This window comes from Squalius cephalus (genome assembly GCF_949319135.1).
Source record: "Squalius cephalus genome assembly, chromosome: 8".
In the NCBI taxonomy this organism is placed as follows: Eukaryota; Metazoa; Chordata; class Actinopteri; order Cypriniformes; family Leuciscidae; genus Squalius; species Squalius cephalus.
This window is the reverse complement of record NC_137129.1, coordinates 40,429,963-40,448,251: the sequence shown is the minus strand read 5'-3', so window position 1 is coordinate 40,448,251 and position 18,289 is coordinate 40,429,963. Positions and strand designations below refer to the sequence as shown.

Below are 18,289 nucleotides of genomic sequence, written 5' to 3'. Positions count from 1 at the left end.
TATATATACTGTATATATATATATATATATATATATATATATATATATATATATATATATATATATATATTATTATATTATTATTATTTATTTTTTAACACACATAGTAAATATAATACATTATTTTTATATAATTTTTTAATATTTGGCAAGTTTCTGTAATAAAAAGACACTGTAGAATCTTATGGCAAAAGATTTATTTAGAATTATTAATAATTATTAACAATGTACCAAAGGTCAAGTCACACACTTGATCTTTTCATTGTATTTGAATTATAAAATAAAATCACACACACACAACCATTCGAATTCACAATCACACACACACACACAACAGGAAGAACGCTGTAATTCCTCACAACAGCAGAGGAATAAATACTCAGATTGATCCTGAAAGTCTTCATGTTTTTTAATAATAAATAATCCATGATGATGCAAACCTAAAGTCAATCTTCATGCACGAACGGGGATTAAAAGTAAAGCTGGAGGAAAAGTCTGCAGCTCTTGGTCCCTGACGTCTTCTGCAGTTACAACAATCCATTGCCTTCTCACGTTTCCCGTGAATGCTGGCAATAACAGGCCATTTCTTCTGATTAAGGAAAACAAAATGAATTTGGCTTTAAATAAAGAGTATTAGAGATGCTTGAGAGTTCAAACATTGACATAGTAGAGAAGAAACAGAAATAGACTGGTTAAACTGCAGTGTTGGCCACTTATTTTCCTGTTTCTCCGTTTTCTCCTGAGACTTTCGTACGCACCGGTCATTGAGAGACGACCCTAATTAGCATAGTCACCATTCGGCCAATGAGGCGAGAGTTTAAGACACTGAGGGGCGGGACAGAGTGTGTTGTCAGTACGTTTCCGAGTCTGAATCATTGAGTTCATCATCGGGGACGATGAGGCCGTCCTCGCGACCCAGGCTGTTGAATTTACGGTAGGAGACGTGCTCGGGACGCAGCATGGGTAAAGGGTCAAAGGTCACGGTCTTGGATGGGCTGGAGTAATGGTTAATGGTGGTAAACGTGAGGTTTGATATGGTGCCGGGACTGCTGGGAGAGATGGGCATCATGGTGGAGAGTATCAGCGCCAAACAGTCGGCCACGTCTTTGTTCGGGGCACAAGACAAAGCTGGAGTGTAACCTGGGAAACACATTTCATCCAATTCAATTCATGTTTATTTGCATAGAAATATTTGTATACATGACCATGTCAAAGTAATGTCAATATGGCAGTTATATGCAGCTATTATATAACACGTTATGTGGTCAAAAACAAAAACAAAAAATTGCACCCCAAGTGCAAATATTGTGCTGATGTAAATTTACATGATGCAAATCTATTGTACAGAAATAATATCAGCAGCATATCCGTTTACCTGGAAATCACCCATAAGCACACATCCGATCAAAAGTTTGGTGTCAGAAAGATTTTCAGGTTTTTTTATGTTTTTAAAAGTCTCATCAAGGCTGCATTTATTTAATCATAAATACAGTGAAAATAGTAATATTGTAAAATACTGTTACAATTAAAAATAACTGTTTTCTGAGATGCAAAGCTGAATTTACTTTAATCGCTTGTGATACATTTTACGCATCCTTGCTAAATAAAAGTATTAGTTTTTTATTCCAAAAAAAAAAAAAAAAAACCTTACCATCACATGTAATGGTACACTTGTATGTTTTTTTTAATTGAAGTTATAGTGAGATTTCAATTTAAAGTCTTTGATGCAGTGTTATTTTAGTACCACTGAGATGCATATTACAGTTTTTATTAATATTTTGAATGTTTTTATATTTTCTGTTTTAATTTTAATTTTAGTGAAAACAAATTTTGTTGTGCTTTTATAATTTTTATTCAATTTTTAATATTTCTATTGTTTTTATTTCAGTGTTAGTGCAAGTTAAACTAAACAAAATGAGAATGTTGCCTTGGCAAGTTTTTAAAAATATTGTATTTTATTTCAAGTAATTTGTTTTATGGCATTACTTTTTCAGTCATCTTTAATAATAATTCTGCTTTGATGAAAAATGAGCTGTGCTTTAAAACCCTTTAAGCGCTCACCGTTTTCATCCACGGCGAGGACGCTGGCTCCTTTACCCAGCAGCTCCTGCACGACCACCGTGAGCCCGTTACGAGCCGCGACGTGTAGCGGCCTGAGACACGAGAGAGAGAGAGAGAAGCAGCTCTCTTTAATCTCGAGATAATGATGATGATGATGATGAGGAAGAGGAGGAGAACATGCATGAGGACACCAAACTTACGTCTGCAGCGCTGCGTTCGTGCAGTTGATGAGGTTTCTGTCCGTGACCTTCTCAAGAATTAACAAGGCACTGGTTTCATGCCCCTAAAAACAAACAATACAGGTGAAGTTAGATTTGCATTTCCACAAAATACGAGTGCACGCAAGGCTGCCGAAGACATGCTAGATACTCTATGAACAAAAAAAGCCTTTGTTGGATCATGGAAATTAACCCTAACAAAAGAAAAAAAATAGAAAAATCTAAATTTTTAAATGATCCATTGATATCACATTTGATACATTTTACGTCTTTTATGGCTCATATAGTATATATATATATATATATAAAACAACAAATGCACCAAATTTGATATTTTTGCTCAATTTGGGCCTCTGAATCAAACTGAGGTGTTTTGCCCTCCATATTCTCACTATATCAAACTCTATAAGATTTTACAATTTTTTTCTTTTGTTAGGGTTAATTACCATTACAGGTCAAAAGTTTGGACACATTACATTTTTTTATATTTTTGAAAGAAGTCTCTAATGCTTATCAAGGCTGCGTTTATTTGATCAAAAATACAGAAAAAAACAGTAATATTGTGAAATATTATTACAACTTAAAATAATAGTTTCCTATTTGAATATACTTTAAAAAATAATTTATTCCTGTGATGCAAAGCCGAATTTTCAGCATCATTACTCCAGTCTATCACATGATCCTTTAGAAATCATTCTAATATTCTGATTTATTATGAGTGTTGGAAACAGTTCTGCTGCCTAATATATTTGATGAATAAAAGGTTAAAAAGAACTGCATTTATTCAAAATAAAAAAATATTTTCTAATAATATGAATCTTCTTTATTATCACTTTTTATCAATTTAACACATCCTTGCTGAATAAAAATATTGATTTAATTCAAAAAAAGAAAGAAAAAAATTACTGACCAGTAGTGTATATTGTTGTTACAAAAGATTTCTATTTTTAAAAAAATTGCTTCTTTTTTTTTTTTACTTTTTATTAATCAAAGTATCCTAAAAAAGTATCACAGGTTATGAAAAAATATTAAAGCAGCAGAACTGTTTCCAACTTTGATAATGAATCCTCATATTAGAATGATTTCTAAAGACTGGAGTAATGATCTTGAAAATTCAGCTTTGCATCACAGAAATAAATGATAATTTAAAGTATAATAAATTGAAAACCAATTATTTTAAATTGTAATAATATATCACATTATTACATTTTTTCCTGTATTTTTGATCAAATAAATGCAGGCTTGATGAACAGAAGAAACTTCTTTCAAAAACATTAAAAATAGTAATGTTTCCAAACTTTTGACCTGTACTGTATATGGTCAAAACCAAGATGAAATTCTGATAGTTTGCAATGTAAATCAATGAGATCTTTATAAAATTATAACAGACTTATGTAAGTCAGCTGTTATTCTATATCTGCCAATAATGTCTTAGTAAGCTAGACTCTGGATGATGGACTCTCATGTAAAGTTGATGTAAAGTCAGTATTCGTCATTGAGATTGTACCTTACTGCAGGCCAGATGCATTGCTGTGTTTCTGTGCGCGTCCTGTAATGTGAAGTCTGCTTTTGCACTGCTCACCAGCACCTCTGCAGAAACAACACACTCGTCACAATCATATCAGCATCAACACTTCCAGCTGCTGTCAGACCGACCTCGAGCAGCGTGTCGACATGTTTACAGCAGCTTCCTGAATAACAACACTTCTGAAACTCTATCGCCCTCTAGATCCACAACTCAGTAACATCAATCCATGAAAAGCCTCGCTACTAATGAAATTCAAAAGATTGCAATGCAACTGAAATGCAAATAAAAGCTAAATAGAACTAAAAAACTACTTTAAATTTTGTTAAGCCTTTCTGTACTCTTTATATTTCTCCAATAAAAAAAGAAAAGAAAAAAAAAAAAAACTAACAAAAATGACAAAACTGTTATTAAAGGGGGGGTGAAATGCTATTTCATGCATACTGAGTTTTTTACACTGGTAAAGAGTTGGATTCCCATGCTAAACATGGACAAAGTTTCAAAAACTAAGTTGTACGTTTGATTTTTGTTCCAAAAATACTCCTTCCGGGTTGTCACAAGTTTCGGAAAGTTTTTTTCGAGTATGGCTCTGTCTTACGTAAGATAGGGCGGAATTTCCTTATATGGGTTCTAAGGGCACTTCTCCGGTAAGATCGCGGCCGCGCGCGCACTCGTAGACCAGAGCAAGAGAGTGAAAGCAGTTCGCCATCAAAGCGCCCTGCCCGGCTTTTGGGAAGTCAATGTCACCAAAGAAGTGTGTTTTTGGTTGCCAGGGCAAGACAACCCTGCACAGATTCCCAAAGAACCCAGCGTTAAGGAACCCGTGGATGGAGTTTGTTTTCCTGAGCATAAACGGAGTTGTGTAAGACTGTTGTTCCCTGCATTTCGACGATGATTGTTTTATAAACAAAGCCCATATCGACGGATTTGCAGATCGTCTAATGCTTAAGGATCGAGCAGTCACAATGATAAAGGTTCGCGGTCGTGCGTTGGAACCGGACGGTGAGTAAAACTGTTTGTTGAACAAATGTCTCTGTGTGTTGTCTCTAGCTCGGCGCGTTAGCACAGCTTTAGCTTCGCCCACAGGGCCCGCCCCCAGCCGCTCGTTTTTTTCCGGAAAGACTCGGTACAGCCTATCTTTCTGTTAAAAATTTAATAAAACAAAAGACTTTTTGGAGATATGAAGGATGCAATATTACTCTATAGGTACTCAAGATTAACAGGAGATTGAGTGAAAATGAGCATTTCACCCCCCCTTTAAAATGAAAACCAAAAATATAAAAAATAAAAGCTAATTCAAAATATTAACAAATACTGGTATAGTGGTATAATAATAATAATACTAAAAGAACTAACTAAATAAATAACTAACTAAATAAATAAATAAATAAATAAATAAATAAAGCACTGTTGGGGAATGTTGTTTACAAAAGTAACTTCACATTATTACAAGTACAAATAACTAATTGTTACATTGTTACATTTCTATTGCGTTTGACAGTTAATAAATAGAACACGAGTCTGTGAAAAGAGATACACTTAGTGTTTCAGTGTTTGGGGTTGGAAAGATTTTTATTTTATTTGAAAAAACTAATTATTGTATTCAGCAAGGACGCATTAAATTGATCAAAAGAGACTAAGTACATTTATAATTATACAAAACATTTATATTTCAAATAACTGTTCAAAAGAATCCTGAACAAACTTTTGATTAAAGAACTCCGGTCAATTTTAACATTGAGCAAATTTTTTTGTACATTTGGAGTGCTGTCAATACAGAGAACAACGACAAAAATCGGTGTTGCCTACACCGAGTTATTCTATTTTTAAAATTTGCACCCTGTTGACTTCAATGGGGCAAGTTTTAAACCTGCTTTTAGCCTCTTAACATCCTTGATGTGTCATTACAAGTGCACAGGTCATGTGAGTGATTCCTTCAGAGTGAACGCGGGTCAATCTGACTGCAGTAGATGTGAAAGATATGAATAAAAATTATGTTATTTCAGCCAGCGCACACACCTGTATTTACATCCTGTTTTCGGCTGAAGTCCACAGTAGTCGATTGTCGAGTTCACGCGCATAGGTTTAGTACGTACGATCATGCGCCCGAACTCGACAATCGATTACTATGGACTTCGACCGAAAACAGGATGTAAATACAGGTATGTGCGCTGGCTGAAATAACATAATTTTTATTCATATTTTTCACATCTACTGCAGTCAGATTCACTCGTGTTCACTCTGAAGGAATCACTCACATGGCTGGGCACTTGTAATGACACATCAAGGATGTTAAAGGAGTCATGACCTGCAATTTTCACTTTTCCATGAGAATCAATGTATGTTATGATTGCCTAACGATTATACACTGGCCGGGAAGTTAATATTTAAAAGTGAAGCGTTCGTTTACCCCAGGGTTCATAAACCAGCGCGCGTGCACGCGCACTCAAATACGAGATTTTGATTTCAGCCCCCTCTTGACGTCATGACGGGGCAGGATATACCATATATGGACACCGCAGACCTGCCGCAGGAAGTGCGCCCTGGCGCCCCTCCTCCCCTCATATTCAGTCGAGAAAGAAGCAGAAACGTAGTGCACACTGAGTTGCTCTGTTGTTGACTGCCAGAATCAACATGTAAATGTGTTTTCTCTCCCAAGAACGGACCAAGCTGTCAGGGACCAGTGGATTAAATTCATTTTTAATGACGCGGTTCCTACAACCCTTCCCACTGGCTTAACGTTATGTGTCTGTGCTAACTAAACATTTTACGCCGGAATCCTTCACAAATTTGAGGCAATATCAGGCGAAGTTGGCATCGAAGCTCCGTTTGGAAAAAGGGGCCATTCCAACAATCAGACACTTGCCTGCAATTGAAACAGTAAGAATGTGTTTTTATTGCTCTACTCTGTGTAACAAACAGCAGCTAACTGCTAATGCGGCTATTGTATGCTAGCGGGAGTATTAGCTTCGAGGTAAACATGGGGAATGGCTGCTAACGTTACTTTGCAAACAACAAATGACTGAGATCATCATGAATTCGGCTATTGTATATTGATTGCCTAACGCTTATATATGAGGCGCCGTCTAGTTTGTGTGTGTGTGTGTGCTCGCGTCTCATATGAGTATGTGCGCGAGTTTGTGTGTGTGTGCTCGCGTCTCATATGAGTATGTGCGTGGAGAGTTCATATACATGTATGTGTGACTACTTAGTATGTATGCAAGCGTGTTTCATATATGTGTGCGTGAATGAAGTTTGATTTAAGCCCTAAACGGCGCCTCATACTTATACACTGGCCGGGAAGCCGGTCGCGGCCAGGTCGGGTTCATTCATAATTTGCGCCATGATGTCATTTTGTAATGATATGCTAAAGCGTCACCTGCGGTGTCAACCCCCCTCCTTCCTGCCACCAATCAACACGCCCCTCATTGGCATTATTATAATGACCGTCCACGACAGCCAAAATATCGCATCAGATCTCGCGAGACAATAATGCCTTCAGAAATAAGGGTCTGAGGAGCTCTGTGTTTATTTTTTTTCCACTTTTCTTTTTTAGAAGGGCCTGAAAGACTATAATACAGCAGTAGGTATCCAAGGTAATACTAGGTCATGACTCCTTTAAGAGGCTAAAAGCAGGTTTAGTACTTGCCCCATTGAAGTCAACAGGGTGCAAATTTTAAAAATAGAATAACTCGGTGTAGGCAACACCGATTTTTGTCGTTGTTCTCTGTACTGACAGCACTCCAAATTTACAAAAAAATGAGCTCAATGTTAAAATTGACCGGAGTTCTCCTTTAACACTGATAATAATCATAAATGTTTCTTGAGCAGCAAATCATCATATTAGAATGATTTCTGAAGGATCATGTGACACTGAAGACTGGAGTAATGATGCTGAAAATTCACAGGAAATGTTAAAAATGTTGCCGACCCCAAACTTTTGAATGGTAGTGTATTTAAACAATTTTTTTTTTACTTTATTTTAAACATTTTGTTGCTTATACTGATCTGCTGTTTGATCTCTGAACTCTCTGTAACTGAAGAAAAATACTATATTTGGTGTGTCTCACCTACGGCGTTGGTTTGCCCGTTCTCGGCCGCCATCATGAGCGGTGTTCTTCCCAGCATGTCGATGGAGTTGACCTGAGCGTTGTGACCCAGCAGAAGCTGCAAACACTCCACGTGATCAGTGTAAGCGGCGGCGTGCAGCGGCGTCCTACGGCACACACAAAACACATCAGCTACAGAACATAAAGCAGTGCTGATCCTACAGAAACCCTGTTCTTACCTGGACTGAGAGTCTGTGGCGTTCACGATCGCTGGACCTAAAGTCTCAATCAGCATCTCAGCTGCAGATTCATTATCATTAATACTGAAACACACAGAGAGAGAGAGAGAGAGGAGAGATGTGATGCTTCAGATGCACGTCTTCATCCAGGAGGAAGCAGATCATACGAGTGTTTCTTACACAGCGCAGTGCAGCGGACTGAAGGAGTTCCCCTCCGGCTGCCGAAACACCTCCTGCTCTAAGAGCAGCTCCACACACGCGTCGTGACCTGAGATCGACACAACACGATTCGTTGATGAACAGAAAGTTCAGAAGAACAGCATTTATTTGAAATGGAATCTTTTGTGACATTATAAATGTCTTTACTGTCGCTTTTGATCAATTTAAAGGAGTAGTTCACTTCAGAATTGACTCTCCCCCACGTCATCCAAGATGTTCATGTCTTTCTTTCTTCAGTCGTAAAGAAATGAAGGTTTTTGAGGAAAACATTCCAGGATTTTTCTCCATATAGTGACTTCAATGGGGTCCAATGGGTTGAAGGTCCAAATGTCAGTTTCAATGCAGCTTCAAAGAGCTCTACACGATCCCAGCCGAGGAATAAGAGTCTTCTCAAGCCAAACCATCGCCCATTTTATAAAATAAATAATCATTTATATACTTTTTAACCACAAATGCTCGTCTTGCACTAGCTGTGATGCGCCACACATTACGTAATCATGTTGAAAGGTCTCGCATGTTCCGGTTCAAAAAGGTATATGGTAAGGTGAAAACATCTCATTTTCTCCTACAACTTTAAAATCGTCCGACATCATTGTTTTACCTTTTATTTAAAAAAAAAATTCCTAAAGGGCGTTTTACTCAGTCTTTGCACGTTCGCTTTGTAAACACTAGGTCTGTACTTCCGCCTACGTCACGCGTGACCTTTCAACGTGATTACGTAATGCGTGGCGCATCGCAGAGCTAGTGCAAGATGAGCATTTGTGGTTAAGAAGTATATAAATGTTTTAGTTTTATTAGAAAATGACTGATGGTTTGTCTATATAAGACTCTTATTCCTCGGCTGGGATCGTGTAGACCCCATTGAAGTCACTATATGGAGAAAAATCCTGGAATGTGTCCCTCAAAAACCTTCATTTCTTTACGACTGAAGAAAGAAAGACATGGACATCTTGGATGACGTGGGGGAGAGTAAATCAGCATCACTGTGATTGGATGGCGGCATGTTTACCGTTATAACAGGCCCAGTGCAGCGGTGTGAAACCACAGTTGTCCTTGAGGACGAGGACGGTCTTTTGGATCTTCAGAAGGGCCCTCAGAACCCCGACGTGACCGCAAGCAGCCGCCAGGTGTAGAGGAGAGCGCCCCCTGCCGTCCTGAACCACGAAACTGGAGCCGTGCTGCAGCAGCGCCTCCACACACGCCTCGTGACCCATCACCGCCTGTGACACAGTCAAGAGGAAAGATCTTCGTTTAGATAGATCGTCATAAACACCGCGGGAGAGCTATTCCAACAAGCTATCTTTAATTAAGTGACACCCTAGACACAAATCTGCTTTCTTTCGTCATATTCTGGGCTCAACTGAATATGATGGCAGATGAAGGCATATTTCTCCATTGAGACCAGAGTATGTGAGCGGTGCGGAGTGGGAGCGGATTTTTTTAATGTCGGAGCGTTGTGATTTTCTCTTGCTCTGAAAACGTTCCACTATCGCTCAATTCCGAATCACGAGCCAGGACCAAACCACTGTGAGGCAACGGAGGGGGACTCAAAATGTTTCTAATCATATTTTGCATTTGTATTGTTTTACTAGTACTTTCACAAACATTTATATAAAGTATATATCATGTAATTAATTTTACACATGCTTTTAATGATATTTTTACCGACCCCCTCGCGATTTCCGCCTGTGCAACTCGCGATTTTGGACGATTTTTATAAAAGTTGGCTTAAAGAGATCTATATTTTTTCATTTGGCAATTTGTTTAACTTCATATTTTAGTTTGTGATTTATTTATTTTATTTAATGTATGTTTTTTCGTTTGATAATTTATTTAATTTAGCCTCATTCAACACTTGTTTTTTATTTTGCTTTGTATAAAAGTGAGCTAAAGGACAGCCTAATTTATTGGTTTGGGGCTGTTCAAAATTCCTATAAAGTATGTGGATGTTCTTCTCTTAGTACTACGTATTCGTTTTACAGTACATGCATCTTCTGATCAGAGGTTGGTGTTATTTAAAAAGAAAAGAATAAAAATTAACCGTGGAGCGAAAACGGAGCGAGACGTATTAAGGACGGCGTGGGGAGCGAGCGAGGAGTGGAAAATTGTACACCCAGAGCGGAGCCTGAGCGGAGTAATTATGAAATGCTTTGAGCGTGGAGCGCAAATTTTTTCCGCTCTGCTCACATACTCTGATTTAGGTGTTTGTGTGTGTGACTGACCCCGCGGTGGAGGGCCGTCCTGCCAGATTTATCTCTGGCCTCCACAAGGGCTCCTTTACTCAACAGAAGATACACACAGTCTGTGTGTCCCCCCAGAACCGCCAACATCAGAGGAGTCCTGACAACAACAACAACACACAGTTAACCTATTCATCAGACTGACAGCATTCAAGCATATAGCGGAGACACAGAAGCTCTGAAACTCACTGTCCCTTTCCATCACGTATATTGATGGTTGTTTGCTGATCGGCGTTATGGATGAGCAGACGCAGACACTCAGAGTGACCGTTCATGGCTGTAGATGGACCAAATCAAACACACACAATAAAATAACACACACAATCTGACCTGACACATCAGCTCATGTACCATCAGTCTCAGTCAATGCTGTTCTTTTGAACTTTCTATTCATCCTGAAAATAAAATGTATCACAGTTTCTACAAAAATATGAAGCAGCACAACTGTTTTGAATACTGATAATAATCAGAAATGTTTCTTGAGCATCAAATCATCATATTATACTGATTTCTGAAGGATCATGTGACACTGAAGACTGGAGTAATGATGCTGAAAATCCAGCTTTGATCACAGGAATACATTACAGTTTACAATATATTCACATAGAAAACGTTTTTTTTTAAATAATAATAATAATATTTCACAATATTAGTTTTTACTGTATTTTTGCTCAAATAAATTCAGCCTTGGTGAGCAGGAGAGACTTCTTTCAAAAACATTTTTAAACAAAATCTTATTTAGGAACTCACTAAGGAAATCTCATTTATTTACTCTACATATATATTAAATGGTGATCAGGTGGTCTGAGGCTGAGATTAGTGTCTGATGCCATAAGTGTGTGTGTGTGTTGTTGACCTGCGGAGTGTAAGGCGCTTCTCTTGTGTGTGTAGTCCTTCAGCAGCATTGACGCGCCCTGATTGATCAGAATATCCACACACTCCACGTGACCCTTAAACGCAGCCAGACTCAGAGCGGTGTGACCCTGAGGCGTCCTCACGTCCAGATCCAGCAGAGACTGCACCAGAACCTCAAGAGCGGGGTGGTGACCGTGATATGCCTGCCAAAACACACACACACACACACACACACACACACACACACACACACACACACACACACACACACACACACACACACACATTAATGCACTGACGCTGACTTTTGACTTGCATGTTATTGTTGACAATCAAACCTACCCATAGACTAAATAACAAATAAAGGTTATTATTAATATTACATGTAATTATTTAGAAAGCATTTGAGCCTTTTATTTACTGAACTTCCTGCCAAGAGAATATATATATATATATATATATATATATATATATATATATATATAAAAAATATTTATTTATTTAGCCTCAGTTAGGTGGTGTTCTCTTGGCAGGAAGTACAACAAATAAAAGGCACAAATGTTTATATATATATATATACACACAAATAATATTTCAATATTATTCTACCGAGCAGGAGATCTGGATCTATAACTCACCGCTAAGTGTAAAGGGCTGACGGGAGGCTGGACGTCTGTGTCGTTTAAGAGACTTGATGCAGATGTGTTCATCAGCTGAAAATATACATGCATTCATGGCTTTATGAAATTACAACATTTAAAACAGTTAAACAAAGGAATAAGGAATTTTTTATATACTTGAGGACATGAAATGGCATTCAGAATGCATGCAATTTAGAGAGAGAATTTATTTTATTCATCAGAATGATATTGGACCATGAAATGTTAGGAGAAAGGCATTACATTTTGATAGATTATGAAAGAATACAAAATGTTTTTCTTCATGCACTGATGAATCACACATGATAAGAACAGAAACATTTATCAATACAGTGCACAGGGTTACTTCTGAACTTTATGTGGCCATTAGAGGGCAGCACTGGCCAGATCGTGTGTCGTTTAGCTCAATCCACACAGAAGTACAGATACTCACCACATCTAATGGTGTTTCGTTGGCGATCTACAAAATAAAACAGAGAGATTAACCCTGAAAACAGAGCAGTGTTGAGGAGTGTTTAAGCTCACTGTGTTTAGATGATGAACTAACCAGCTCTAGACACACTCTGTGACCGTACGCTGAAGCGTAGTGAACAGCGCTGTATCCGTCTTTATCCCTGAGACCTGGATTCGCATCATTCCTCAACAGATACTCCAGACACCTGACAGAGAGAGAGAGAGAGAGAGAGAGAGAGAGAGAGAGAGAGAGAGAGAGAGAGAGAGAGAGAGAGAGAGAGAGAGAGAGAGAGAGAGAGAGAGAGAGAGAGAGAGAGAGAGAGAGAGAGAGAGAGAGAGAGAGAGAGAGAGAGAGAGAGAGAGAGTGCAACAGACAGAAGTAAAACTCCATTCATTTTCTCCATAGAGAAATAGATTTTAATGATAACTTGTACATTTTTAAAGACAGACTTACTGGGAGCTCTGAGGTAGTTAAACGATGGTATGAGTTCTTTATTTCACATTATTTTATTTTAACAGCGGAACAACTACATTACCCATGATGCTGTATAGACAATTCCACCAATCAGAGTCACGGTGAGCAAATTGAGCCAAGAGTTGCGTTCCAAAAGTAAAAACTCCATTAATTTTCTCCATAGTGTGTTTACAACACAGTCTTGTACCTTTGTCTTAGTTGTCCGATTTTCAAACTTTTTTGCTTCAAATCAAATTTGTAATGTTGTGATTCACCTCGTGGCTGGTTGGCTTGGTTCATGGCTTATGCCTCTTTAACAAAGACTTTTTTAAAACCTTGAATGAATGTAATAAAGGACCCTTCAGGGAACGCCATACACTCCTCAAAATACTAATATATACACATACTGTATATATGCTGATTTTGCAATAAATTTAAAATATGTTCCTGAAGGAATAATCAACAACTTTAAATAAAAGAGTTTTATATATACCATTGTTTTTAATTTGATTATGTCATACGCAATGCTTCATGGGATTGTAGTTGGTTCCCTCACTAAAGCCATGAAGTACAGAGTTTTTTCCATTTTCAAATGCTATTTTGCTTTGAATCAAAGTTTGTAATGTGATTCTCCTCATAGTTTTTTGGTTGATTCATGGCTTCTAACGCTTTAACAAAGACTTTTTTTTTTAATTAAATCTATGTGCTAAAAATATATGCAAATAATACTTCCGAAACAAACGTAGCTGAAAAAGTGTGTGTGCACAATGCAGTCTATGGCACATTAGCTCATATTTGTGAGATATCTCTGCACAGCAAACACATTTTCTGTGTGCCTGTAATACCCGGATCGGATGACCTAATACATTTGAGGATACAGTATGTGCAACTAGAGCACATTACTTAATGTGTCTCCGTATCCCACAATGCATTGCGCTTGACTCGACCTTCCGTTTCCAGTGTGTGTGTGTTGATCACCTGCCGTCGGAGTCGGTCGCAGCTGTGTAGTGTATTGAGCTGCAGCCCCGGACGTCCCGCTCGTTCACACTGGCCCCGGAGCCCACCAGAGCAAACAGACACTGATAGTTACAGTTAGCAGCAGCGTAATGCAGCGCCGTCCTGAGAGAGAGAGAAATCATACATGATAAACACATTCCTCCTGCAGGATTCACTGTGCTGGGAATATGGAGGAGAATATACAGTACATCCCAGGCTGCTTTAATAAAACCAGCTGACTGTAAGTGTGCAGACTGTCTACAACATGTCTGGGTCATATCTAAACCCAATTCTATATAATATTTCACAATAATACTGTTTTTACAGTATTTTTGATCAAATAAATGCAGCTTCTTTCAGAAACACACACACACACACACACACACACACACAACCTTTTGATCATCTAATGTAACTCACCTCCCAAATCTGTCTTTCCTGTTAAAGTCCGCACCTGTGTTGAGCAACAGATTTAAACACTCCAGATTCCTGGAGAAAAGAAGGAGAGACGGGACCATAAAGCATCCAGGCCACAGGAGGAGCCGATGAGCCAATCAGAGAGAAGACTCACCCTCCTGCAGCGGCCGCATGCAAACACGTCCTGCCAAAGTCATCCGGCGTATCGACGTCAAAACCTGAAGCAACAGATAAGCATTAACCAAGAGCAGAACACAAATGCACTTCACCGAGAGAGGGAAAAGTGTGTTTACAACAGCAGGAATCAGTTTTAGAACTGCTGTTGTAAAGGCATGGATAAACATTAACCTTTATGATCAGGGTTTGAAATTAACTTTTTTACCCACCGGCCAATTTGGCTACTAAATTTTTAATTCACCGGCCATTCAGAACTTCTACTAACCCCAAATAAAAAGAAAAAAAAGAAATGAACCAGATTAACTACGTCACTGCAAAATCCAAATTTTACTAATATATATTTATGTAATAAAATTTGGATTTCACATCCAGCATCTCTTCCCTTCATCATTCATCCTCATCCTTTTCACCATAATGTGTTTTAGGTGGACAGATCAATGCAGTACAAAGAACATGTAGGATGTAGGAAAATAACAATGTCTTTTCTGTTAACCCTCTGGGGACCAAGGTGTTTTTGGGGCCCTTGAGATGTTCTGACATGCCTTGACATTTGTGCTTTTTTCAGTTATTTATAAACATGTTAATGGCTAAGGTGTAAATTCACTCTATATAGCACAAACAGGGCTACCATAATATGCGAGCAACGTGTATGTAGATGTTTGTATTTTTAAGAGAATAATGTTTATGCGTGGTTATTGGAAAAAATAAAAATGAAAGTTGCTGAATTAAGACCACAAAACGCATATTAAATATGTGTCCACAAGACTTTTGACTAATGGATGTTGTCCCTTTGAGTTCTAGCTAAATCTGCGCAGATTTGTCTTACACGAACTTCCCCAGCAAAGTGAGTAAATATAATAACACGCCAAATTGGCTCGTGACTTGACAGCGTTACCCGCCACAGTTAATTTTTACCCGCATTGGGCGGGTTGGCTGGTGTTCATTTCAAACCCTGCTAATGATAAATGTGTTTCACCTGAGGAGAGCAGTTTCCGGCAACAGTCTGAAAATCCGCTCAGCGCCGCCAGATGCAGCGGGAACATGCCGTGGATGCCCCGCCTACAGGGGCGGAGTCACAGTCACATGATCAGCATCAGCTCATATATCAGGCCTTAACTGTGTACACACACGTCCTGTCACTCACTTTGCCGTATCCGCACCGTTGGTTATGAGCGTGTTGACGAGCAGCTCGTGACCGTATCGAGCCGCTATATGAAGCGGAGAGTTCCCGTTCTCGTCCTCACAGTCGATCTCTGAGCCTACAAACCACAAAACAGAGGATGAGGAGAAACTGGAGAGGAAGACACCCAAGGAACGGCAGAATAACAACACACTCACCGTTCTGAATGATGGCCTGTGATCTGGAGTATCGCCCGTGAATGGCCGCCATGTGGAGAGGAGTTTTACCATCTTTACTCTGGAAAATAAGTTATTTTAGTATTATAAAAGTATACATTTCTTAAAAAAAGTATACGAATCTTACTCACCCCCACAGTTTGCATCAGAAATATGCAAAATAGAAGTGGTTTTGGATTGCATCACGGTATGCTTGTAGCTATGTTTCCATACATCTATTTTTATGCAAATTATGAGATATCACATTAAAAAAATGGCTGGATGGAAATGCCAAGATATGCATAAATGCTTATAAAAAACATGCACTTAATTGAGGCGGATATTTTTGAACGATGGGAACACATTTACAGAATAAACTCCTGCGCAACAGAAGACTCTGTGACTTTCCCTGAACAGAGGATGTGATTGGATAACTGGAATAACCAGTGGACCAATCGTATCACACGTCATCTCAAATGTTGGTTTGGTCATTCTGAAATGCCTAAGCCAGTCTGTCTGTCATCAGAATGATTTTGTGTAATTCCCTCCCAGAAGTACCCTGGTAATCCAGAGTTCTCGCGAGAGCACAAGTTGAATTTGCTCAGCGAGTTACTCTGGTGTCTAGTAATGATGCTCATTAAATATGCCCCTCGATCTGAGCTGCACCAATCACATCGGGTTATCTGATATAGGCGGGCCAGAGGCGAGATGACAACAGCGCTGTGACGTCGAAGTCATTAGTAAACATTGCAAGATGGCTATGGATGAACACCAGTTGTTTGAAATGGCTTTGGCCGCTACAATGAAAGATTTAGACTTTTTTCTCTAAAAGAAGAATAGAAGACGGCGCTCGAATCCTTCCTTTGCAAGAAGGACGTTTTTGCTGTTTTGCTGACCGGATACGGCAAGAGTCTAATCTACCAGTTAGCTCCACTGGTAGCCAAGCGATAACTTGTTGTGATTGGTCGTAGTGTTATCCAATTGCGTGCAGTGAGATTTTCAAATGCATGCTTGGTGCCGCCCCTCGAGCTGGCCGAGTTTCATTAGTCGATGCCAGACCATTAATCTTTCAGATTTAGGTCTGGATTTCCAGGCTATCCCAGAAGCGTCTCACAGGATTGCGTTCACAAACACCAGCATCCGAACGCAGGAGAACATGACAGCGTTTACTGCGTTTCGTCTGTGCGCTCTAAGATGCAAGTTATTTACAGTACATGTACTAAAAAAGAGAGTGTCCTCCCCGATTGCAGCCACTTCCATTTTTATTGCAGATATTTTGCTCCAATTTCCCAGGAAGTGACGATTTTGTTCTCTTGAACACAAAGGACAGAAATGCTGCTTTATTCGCAAATGTTTTATCCGATATTCCAATTTTTTACTTTGTATGGAAACATAGCTAATATCAGTGCATTAACATGAGTGAAATTTATATTATCAGACGGATTTCTGTATACTTCATTAAAGCATGTGAACAACCAGACTTTCTTGTTTTGCTTTGCTCTTCTTCAAGTTATTGCATTATTAATCTGCTTTCATCTTTATGATGATACTGATCTCTTTACTGTATTTTTTATCAAATATATGCAGCCTTGGCGCAGATTAAAAATGAATAATAATGCAAGATATTGCATTTTGAAGGGCCGGTTCGCACAGAATGCATTTTTCCATTCCACTGCGATGTTTTTTCTTTGTTAAACACACACTAGACAGACGTGTTTGACTTTTGCACTCTCTAATGCTTTTTTTCTGTTCCACTGCCCTGCGTCTCACGTATTTAACCACAAAAACGAGTTCTGTGTGAACCATTGAGGAAAGTGCCTGACCTTGTGGTTGACGTTGGCCCCGTTGGCCACGAGCAGCTCCAGACACAGCGCCCCCTGGCGGGAGGCAGAGGTGAAGTGCAGCGGAGAGAAACCCCTCTCGTTCACCTGATTCACTTCAGCACCCGCTTCTATCAGCTCATTCACCACCACGTCCTGCCCGTTAAAACACGCCAAGTGCAGAGGACTGTTCCCATACGCGTTCGGCTCGTTAATCTAACAGAGACAGATCATTTAACACAGTTATTTAACACTTAACTGGAATAATAAACCATCATAATAAAGTTTTACTGTGTTATTGATCAAATAAATGCTTTGGTGCAGATTAAGTAAATACAATTCCAGTTCTTAAATGTCAATAAATAATATTTTTATAGTTATTTTGTACAATTATATTATATTATACATGCTTTCTGTTGATGACTAAAATATTAATAAACATATATCCTTTTACAACTGAACACTACAGTAGATGATTGGTTATGATGTGGATTTTTTATTATTTTAATATGTTCCTTGAGGTTCACTTATACTGTTAATAAAGTTCCTTGCACAAAAAATTATCTTCAACC

At 38.7% G+C, this 18,289-nt stretch overlaps 1 protein-coding gene across 4 annotated transcripts in view; it reads right to left on the bottom strand.

The window, feature by feature from the left end:
* Window positions 1-182: 182 nt before the first annotated feature.
* The window catches only part of ankrd28a (ankyrin repeat domain 28a), a 33,605-nt gene continuing 15,498 nt past the window's right edge, over window positions 183-18,289 (bottom strand). For all 4 annotated transcript variants that reach the window (XM_079878819.1, XM_079878820.1, XM_079878818.1 and 1 more), the window contains 21 exons: window positions 17,721-17,933; window positions 15,901-15,979; window positions 15,707-15,821; window positions 15,539-15,621; window positions 14,540-14,603; window positions 14,389-14,457; window positions 13,951-14,091; window positions 12,613-12,724; window positions 12,499-12,525; window positions 12,045-12,119; window positions 11,408-11,609; window positions 10,741-10,828; window positions 10,534-10,651; window positions 9,321-9,531; window positions 8,273-8,360; window positions 8,093-8,176; window positions 7,875-8,020; window positions 3,787-3,869; window positions 2,262-2,344; window positions 2,062-2,153; window positions 183-1,140 (listed from right to left, as the gene is read on the bottom strand). In XM_079878819.1, coding sequence (XP_079734945.1) covers window positions 851-1,140; window positions 2,062-2,153; window positions 2,262-2,344; window positions 3,787-3,869; window positions 7,875-8,020; window positions 8,093-8,176; window positions 8,273-8,360; window positions 9,321-9,531; window positions 10,534-10,651; window positions 10,741-10,828; window positions 11,408-11,609; window positions 12,045-12,119; window positions 12,499-12,525; window positions 12,613-12,724; window positions 13,951-14,091; window positions 14,389-14,457; window positions 14,540-14,603; window positions 15,539-15,621; window positions 15,707-15,821; window positions 15,901-15,979; window positions 17,721-17,933 — 2,463 coding nt within the window. In that variant the 3' untranslated portion in view covers window positions 183-850. The remainder of the gene's footprint in view (window positions 1,141-2,061; window positions 2,154-2,261; window positions 2,345-3,786; window positions 3,870-7,874; window positions 8,021-8,092; window positions 8,177-8,272; window positions 8,361-9,320; window positions 9,532-10,533; window positions 10,652-10,740; window positions 10,829-11,407; window positions 11,610-12,044; window positions 12,120-12,498; window positions 12,526-12,612; window positions 12,725-13,950; window positions 14,092-14,388; window positions 14,458-14,539; window positions 14,604-15,538; window positions 15,622-15,706; window positions 15,822-15,900; window positions 15,980-17,720; window positions 17,934-18,289) is intronic.